Genomic DNA, 8,645 nt, shown 5'->3' with positions numbered 1-8,645 from the left:
TGTCATTTATACCCACACCACACCACTACCAGATCAAAACGTTTTAAATTATGCTGTTTTCCTGCTAATTAAAGCTAATTAAAGTAGCTTGGTGCCAGCTAGAAATGAAGAACCATTTTTTTCACTTGTGATCTGGCTGATCGTGTCAGTAGGTATTTCCTCAGTTAGCATAAATGCTTCTGAAGCTAGTGTTGATGTATGGCTAAATTGAATCTGAAAGAAAATAAAATTTCGAAAGCTTTCCTGAGCTCATGGATAGTGCAGGATGACAGGATTCCACAGATTTGGCTGATGGGGATATTCCAGGTTGTGCTTGTGCAAACATCAGCAGACACCATAATTGAACTACACATTTATGGCAGATGCAGTTGGTTCAACTGGCCAAAATTCAGGATTAAGAAGCACAAGGCCTTATAATTTAATAATAATAATGGATCTTATAATTTAAATTCCCAGCATTCAGAGTTTATAAATCACAGAGTCAATCCAAAATTCGGGGAAGAACGTCATTCCGAGATAAGGCCGGTTCAGATCTGGGATTATTTGTGTGAAGCAATCACAATATCAAACGATTTCCAGAGCTTTTTAAACCTGTAAAAGTACTAAAGTTGAGTCAAGCCCATCAAATGTTCAATGACATTGTTAAAGCAGTAAAGCAGCCGCAAGTACTCGAGTAAAAGTACTCGCTGGTGTCGGGTGTCTGTGGTGGGGGGGGGGGCAGATTAGGAGGGGTGAGGGTCTCTCTAACTTTAGTGTCAGTCTGGCTGCTGTCAGCCTCTGACCGACCGCTGCCAACAAGGTGAGAGCGCGCACGCACACACACACACACACACACACACACACACACACACACACAAATACACTCACAAGTACACACAATCGATATTTGGATCGGTGTTGTCGTTCTGTGTTCTCGCACCTCTGAAATCTGTTGCTGTTTGTGTGTTTCCAACCCTCGTGGCCTCGAGGCCTTTCCAGCGCGAGACACCGAGGCAGCTGTCGCCACGGTTAAAAATAGACGCACACGCATTTACAGCGGTATCCATTAATTCGAGCAAGCAAATAAAACTTGCTGGCACGACACCTTAACCGAAGCGCTTTCCAGTCAGTAAGGGAAAATAAAACACAAAAACAATGACAGTGAATATAAAAGAAAATAAGCAACAAAGAAACCAATAAAAGGAGGAAGAAAGCTCCATCCAGGATTCACAGGCGGTATCAGTAGCTGCCAGACGCCGGACACAGGTGTGTCTTAAGGAACGATTTGAAAGCTGTCCCAGATGTTGGAGCTTTCAGATCATCCGGTCAACTGTTCCATAGCTTTGGAGTAGGCAGACTAGAAGCTCGGTCCCCTTTCTGTGCCAGATGAGACCCTGGAATGTTAAGAGAAGCAGACCTTAAAGACCTTAATCACGACGCCGTGATTGTTATTTCCTACAACAGAAGCTTTGTTAAACGTTCTGTAAGTGACTTCAGCCATTAAAATCGATGAGCCGAGCTTGACACCGTTAGCCTAGCCTCACTGTAAAACTTGTTTTTATCTTCTTTGCTGTGAAGGAGTGTGTTTGTTTTGATAACCTTGTCATTTTAAAAGGACACAAGAGCCACACAAACTAAACTCAGGGTTTCTGGATATGCAGCTGGATGTTTCATATCTAGAGGTACACCGAATGAATGGTCGTGGAGGTCAGAAAATGATAAAGATGCTCATGTTTGAACCATCGTGCACAGACAGACGTGCACAGAGGTGGCTCCCGTTGTGCAACATGGAGGTGCTCTCTTTCTAGCATGACCTTTACAGCAACGGAGCATGAACAGAACGCTGAATGACAGTCTTAAATGAAAAAAAATGTATTTCAGCAAACGTTTTTAGTTGCCATGGCGTCCACCAATGGGAGTGGAGAGGACGCGCATCAGACGGCTCCTGTTGTGGAGGAGGAGGTGGCGCCAGAGGGGGAGATGAGCGTCCATGGAATTCAGTCCCGTTACCTGCGCTGTCCCTCCCCCAGGTAGGAGAACGTTGCATGTTACAGTGCAGCTTCTGGCTCTGGGTCCACGTCCATTAACCAGAATCTGTCTCTCAAGCTTCTCCATGGTGTCAGAGTCCAGGTTCTCCATGATCTCCGGCTCGGACGCTGCCAGCATCTTTATGGAGCCCATCCACCTGTCGTCTGCCATCGCCGCCAAGAAGATCATTAATGAGGGTGAGGAAGTGTCCTACCTGTAAACGACCCCCCACCACCCGACTCATCCTGAACTGAAAGTCCACTTAGGACTTATCCAGGCTTTGCTGCTGCTTCTTGGACGTGATTTATTCACCGTCATGAGCCCATTTGGATTTAAAAAGCTCTAATTTGCTCCACTGAGGCTCTGTTACAGAGAATCCCTGTTTCATTTCCTCACATCATTACTGGGACAACGGAGGAGCAGCTGAATGAGGAAATTAGCATCGGCCAACGCTGACGTTATGGCTCATTAATGCTCGATGTGTGTTACATGATGTGTGTTCAAGCTTCCCCTCAGAATGGAGGTGCCAGTATTTCCTGGTTCTGACTGGGGGACGGTAAATGGTGCTGCCACGTAGCAACATACATTTTTTTGGGTTGTTATAAATACTGTTTATCAAGTTCTCTGAACCAATCAGAAGCAGAAAGCGTCAAATCTGTATGATAAGCCAAAAATGACCCAAAACAGGCCTATAGCCTATATATTCTCTTTTTGGATCGGAAATGGCAGCGCGTTCCAGAAGACAGCCGTTAAGAGGCTTTGACCACTTTTAGGTCTTTCTATCTTATCTAAAATGAGTTCTTTGATCTGGTCCTTAATCTAACGAGATTAGGAGAGGCAGCGCAACAAAGGAAGAACCAGAACATGTCAAGGGACAGAATCAACCCAGAGACCTTCCCATGCTAAATATGCCTCTGGGACCATTCACCTAAAAAATCTGCCACCATCTAAGAGCAACAAGCGAGATGACACCTGGCTGTGATAGTTTGAACGGTGAATTAGCCCCCAACCGGACACCACGATCACGGTGACAGCAAAGGACCAAAAGCTCTGGTACTGTTAGAGTTGAAACAGAGCAACCCAGTAAAACCCTGCGTGAATCAGGCACCTTGCAAGGGAGAGGGAGCAGCAGTTTCCTCTGGAACACCCTCCGTCGCTCTGCTGCTGCTCTGCAAACCTCCTTCCTTTATTCACATCAGCTCAATATCCATGTGGAATTTTCACCTCCTCCCAAGATGCTTTTGGGGCTTCAGATAACAATCTCACAGTAAATCTGGTGCTCTGGACAAGTGTGCTAAATCAAGAGAGGTGAAAAACACTCTGTTTCTTCTTCATGCACTTAGGTGCTGAACATACAAATGCATTTAAATGACAACAATATGATAATTATTCTCACAGTACTTATAACAAACACCTGACAGTTGGTCCTGGTTCTCCACATGCCAGAGGTCCTCAGAGATACACAATCAGATCTTAGTTTTAGCCACAGCAGGGGGTCCAATAAAGCCAATTCTTCATCTGTGTGTCCCTCCAGAACTCCCTCCTCGCGGTCCACGAGAAGAGTCCGTCCCAGAGTCCATGCTGGAAACGGCTGAGCAGCTGATGGTGGAGGACCTGTACAACCGTGTCAGGGACATCATTGACGACCGCAGCCCCTACAACACCCCCTGTGTGCTTGACATTCAGAGGGCCATGGTTCAGGACCGCCTGGAGGCTCCTTTCAACCCCGTGGATGAGGTGTGGCCCAATATCTTCATCGCCGAGAAGTGAGTCTTTGCCAAGGACGAGCTGCGTTTTCGACCTGATTGAAGGGAAGTTAACTTTGTGGTTTCTATTTCCAGATCCGTGGCGGTAAACAAGGCCCGGCTGAAGCGCATGGGCATCACCCACGTACTCAACACCGCCCACGGCACAGGGGTCTACACCGGAGAGTCCTTCTATTCTGGCATGAACGTCCAGTACATGGGCATCGAGCTGGACGACTTTCCCGATGCCGACATCTCGGTCCATTTTAGACCAACCGCCGAATTCTTGGACGAAGCTCTGCTGACTCACAAGGGTGAGGAAACAAAGGAAACTGGGAGAACCGTGTTTGGTTGTTGGTAATGGCGGCAAAGGTTTCTCAATAAGCGTGCATAGGCTCTCATCATCCATCACCATCCAAGTACCAGTCAACGTCTAAGTACACAAACTACCAGTATGCTCCAAGTACCCGAATGTGCACTTGTTTGCCCATTTTATCAAGTATGCTTGTACCAACTTGTACCAAGTACCAACTTCCAAGTCTGTACTTTTGGAGTTCAGTACTTGTGTACTTTGTATTCAGAATTAGACACACTTTGATCTGTCCATCTTCTAACTGCTAACTTACGGGGTCATAGGTTACATTTGACCGGAAGGAACATCCAGATCATTTTGTTATGACTTGTACAAAATGAGTTTTTCCTGCCGTCAACGCTAACTGCTGCTACAAATGCCAGAGCTCACAGGACGGGGGACTGATTTGAAGCAGGCTGCATCTCATAGCTACATCTATCCGCTCTCTTGGTTCTTGCAGGAAAGGTGCTTGTAGTCTCCATGATGGGCGTCAGCCGCTCTGCCATCCTCGTGGCGGCCTATCTCATGATCTTCCAGAACATGACGATCATGGAAGCTTTGACTTCCATTCGCAAAAAACGTCCCATCAACCCAAATGAAGGATTCCTGAAGCAGCTGCGGGAGTTCAACGAGAACCTGATGGAGGAGCGCGACGATGACGACGAAACGCTCAGCCAGTGCTCCGTCATCGACGCACGTGCACGCGCGCGAATCTTCGGCGAGGGTGGGGACGACGACGACGATGATACTGATAAGGAGGAAGAGCAAAGCACGTTTGAGGCGAAAGCCCGTTCGATCATGATGGAGGAGGAGGAGGATGGAGAGAGCGTGATGAGCAGCGTCGCCTCGTCGGCAGCCGCCGCTGCGCTCGGGAGTGGACTGACGGGAGCCCAGAACGGTCCGGACGACCAAGGAGTGTCCCAAGAGATCGTTTTACCCGACAGGCAGGGTGGCGATGAGGATGAGGGTCTCAGCAGCATGATCCATGACTGGCAGCGGAGGAACGAGAGATATCAGAGCGAAGACTGGTGGGAAGCCCAACTGAACAGCGACGATGAGGACGGCGATGGTTTGGAGGAGGTGGAGAGCATCACCAGTGAAGACGTGCGTGCTGTAAAAGATCGAGTGAAGCGCCGAACCAAACGACCACCCTTGGACGCCATGTCGACCTCCACCAGCACGAGTTACTCCGACCTTTGGAAACAGCGCTTGAGGGAAATCGAGGAGGAAGCCGCGGCCCGCTACCGCAGGAAGGAGGATGAGGAGCTGAGTGAGAGCACAAACACAGACGCTGCAGAAGAAAGAGGGAAGAAGATTGATGATGAAGTGGAGAGCATCCTGTCTGATGGCACCTCCATGTACAACTTTTGCCAGAAGAACAAGGAGAACTTGACTCCTTTGGAACGCTGGCGTGTGAAGAGAATCCAGTTTGGGTGGAACAAGAAGGATCGAGAAGATGGAGAGAAAAGTTCTGTAGGTGAGGGAGAGAACGGCGAGGGAGAAACCAGGACACCGTCCCTCCAAGATGTCAACCTGACAGCGTATCAGTCCTGGAAGCTGAGGCAACAAAAGCGTTTTGGGGAGGAGAACAAAGATGAGATTCTAGAGCTCAGTAGAGGTGAGGACTCTAAAACGGTCAAAAGGAGACAAAGAAGAGAGGAGATCCTGGAACGCTGCAAGAAGACTTTAGAAGAGAGTCAGTCCATGTGTGGCTGGGACACCGAGAGCTGCGTCAGTGGAGGGACGGTTCCTCTGTCCGCCTTCTGGGCTGGAGCTGGGGTCACTGGTCCGCCAAGTGTTGCCAATGATGACAACGTATCTGTGCTCAGCGGGAGGTCATCTGCCTTCTCATCGGTGTCACAGTCTCGAGGTCCAAGATCTTCACAGTCAGGACTTGGGCTTAATCCAGTCGCACCAGTTCCTCCTCTTGTTCCAGTTCCTTGTGTCCAAGGACCTGGAGGGGAACCGATGGTGAATCTTTCCAGCATCCAAAACTGGATCGCTAATGTCGTCTCTGAAACCATCAAACAGAAGCAAAGCGAGATGAGTTTGCCCCCACCATCGCGTGCTGGCTCAGAGTTCAACTTTGGGGGCGCTGCAAGTCTAATTTCTGGCTACAGCAAAGATGATGACAAAGCGTCCTTGTTGAGCGGCGCTTCCTACACTAGCGCGCTGTCACAGGGGCGCAGCAAAGCAGCATCAGTTCTCTCCGGAGGCGGATCAAGCAGCATCTCTGGGTTAACTGGAAAAGGATCCACTTACAGTTCCAACCTCAGTGCCAAGAAGAACAAGATCACCACTACCAGCGTGCCTCTTTTCAGCCTTTTCCAAGATGAGGTGGACATTGGCAAACTGGACGCCATGGACAAAGAGATCAAGTCCGAAATGAGGGGGAAGATGGCCATGTATGAGAAGAAAAAGATCCTGGAGGACAACAAACGCAGTACGCTCTTCAAGAAAAAGAAACCAAAGGAGGACGAAGACGAGGAGGAAGAGAGAAAAAAAACAGAGGAGGAGTTAGTTGAGGAAGCAAAGAAAAAGGAGAAACCCTCCAGGAATTATGGCCTGTCTGGGTGCCTGAACCTCAACCCCGCCCTGGAGAAAGACAAGAACACCAGCATCGACGACTGGCTGAAGAGCGTCAGGCCTCCTCAGAGGAAACAGGAAACCGATCCAACAGAAGATCTGTATGACGATCTGGACGCCTCCGCTTCAGAAATGGACTTCTCCAGTGGCGGACGAAGTGTTGACGAAGAAGACGAAGCTTACGAGAGGACCTCCAGATACAGCTCAAGGTTACGGGAAGACCTATCCAATGAGGATCCCGAATATTCCTGCAATGGGTTCTCGCAAACCCACAGCCGGACATGGAGGTCAGATGGCGAGTACAGAAGCAGCGATACAGAAGGGAGAAGAAGAAGGAGGGAGGAAGACAACAGCGACAACGTAGAAGATGACATCTCTGCTTTTATCGCCCAAACCAGGCAGAGGATCAGAGCCCGGGCTGCCGCCGAGGCCGACGATGATGAGGTGCTGGCAGCCTGGAGGGCACAGCAGGAGGCCAAATCAAAGGGCACGTCATAGAGGATGCCGGAGGAAGGTTTCAGGAGTGAGAGTTCATTAAATCCTACAGCGGTGCCATTCTGTCCCAGCCCCTACTCTGAAAAAGAACATGACTAACAGGATGTCTGTGTAGATTCTCAATCACCCAGGTCATAGTTATCTAACAAGAACATTTCAAGAAAATTGTGTTTAAAATGTATGTATGCCATGAAATCCATTTTCGTAGGAGCCCTTGTTGGATGTAAAAAAGTATAAAACAGATTTTGTGGATATTTTCTAAAAGATAAAAAATATATATGTGAAGTTGTAAAGCAGTTCTCATTTGTACTAATATGTTATGATGGCAATAAATGGTCGGATAGACTTGAATGAATGACGTGATTGAATTGAATAACACATCCCATGCAACATTAACTATTCAGTCTCATTTCTGTGTTAAGTACAATGACAAACCAAAAAATTGGAGACTATATCCCTCAAACAGGATCATTTTTATCCTGACTGAGGCTACACTCTTGCACAATCCAAAAATCTTTGAATTTTTAAAGTAATAAATCTGTCTTTCTGTGCTGTCGTTTGTGGAACGCCTCAATCCAGCAAACATGAAAGATCTCTTTATAAAGGGTATGTTGCCGCCTTGTGGACAAATGTTATACTGCATGCACACGCGCAAAAATGGGACATGTGGAGGAATCTTTTTATAATGATTCAAATGGATCTTTGGATCAAATGTGGCACTTTTCAGAAGAAGATACATGTACAGGCACACGTCAGATATAAGCACACCTACATCTTATCACACAGTTAGATATACCCCTGTTGTAATGTTTATCTGGGCAGGCTGGAAACAGTATGTTGAGGGTAATAAGCAGTTAAAAAGGACATTTAATCTATGTGGAAAAAGCTCACATCGGTATGATGTACAAATTTAAATGTAGGAGGTGGAGGTGGAAGCTTAGAATGAAGGATGGGAACTGAGTGAAGAGGAGGGTGAATTCACAGATGACAGTGAATAATATCAGAAAGAAGAGGGGAGAAAGAGATTGCAAGGAAGAAGACAAGAACGATGAAATGAAAGAGAAGGATGAAGAACATCTGGAGACAAAAGAACAAGAAAATTGAAACCAACATTATTATTTTGGAATTTGGGAAGGAGTTCCGTGAGTGAGCAGAGGAACCGGAAAAAATGTTTGCTCTAGTTGGTTTGATAATTAAGGACCTTCAGAAGAAACCAGTTATTTTAGTGAGTAGATGTAGTCACGAGATTTGCAGAGAAGTGCACCAAAACCAAACAGTAACCACCGATTACAGGTTAGTAACCAGTGAGTCTCCCGTCTCCTTGCAATGAATGGTAAAAATGAAAGACGATCATGGGTGTCATACCGAAGTTAAATCTATAGAACAACAAAATATAACTACAGTGAAACGCTGCATAACCAAATACTACTAACAAAATAGCCAAATTATTAAAAAACAAA

The 8,645-nt window shown here is 47.0% G+C and overlaps 1 protein-coding gene across 1 annotated transcript; it reads left to right on the top strand.

Annotated features, from left to right (window-relative positions):
- The first annotated feature begins 716 nt into the window (after positions 1-716).
- dusp27 (dual specificity phosphatase 27) lies at positions 717-7,540 on the top strand. The gene is made up of 6 exons (XM_057028150.1): positions 717-799; positions 1,861-2,009; positions 2,086-2,204; positions 3,542-3,773; positions 3,849-4,066; positions 4,565-7,540. The coding sequence occupies exons 2-6, from the start codon at positions 1,879-1,881 to the stop codon at positions 7,186-7,188; spliced, it is 3,324 nt and encodes a 1,107-aa protein (XP_056884130.1). The 5' UTR covers positions 717-799; positions 1,861-1,878; the 3' UTR covers positions 7,189-7,540.
- Positions 7,541-8,645: the final 1,105 nt, after the last annotated feature.

This window comes from Takifugu flavidus, chromosome 3, assembly GCF_003711565.1.
Source record: "Takifugu flavidus isolate HTHZ2018 chromosome 3, ASM371156v2, whole genome shotgun sequence".
Taxonomy (NCBI): domain Eukaryota; kingdom Metazoa; phylum Chordata; class Actinopteri; order Tetraodontiformes; family Tetraodontidae; genus Takifugu; species Takifugu flavidus.
Note: the sequence above shows the minus strand (reverse complement) of the source record. Positions and strands in the feature narration are given on the sequence as shown.

Excerpts from the sequence above, each read along its gene's own strand:
- dusp27 (XM_057028150.1), top strand. The coding sequence starts at position 1,879 with ATGGCGTCCACCAATGGGAGTGGAGAGGACGCGCATCAGACGGCTCCT. Across the intron at positions 2,010-2,085 it reads CTGCGCTGTCCCTCCCCCAG|CTTCTCCATGGTGTCAGAGT; the intron begins GTAGGAGAACGT and ends CTGTCTCTCAAG. Across the intron at positions 2,205-3,541 it reads CAAGAAGATCATTAATGAGG|AACTCCCTCCTCGCGGTCCA; the intron begins GTGAGGAAGTGT and ends GTGTCCCTCCAG.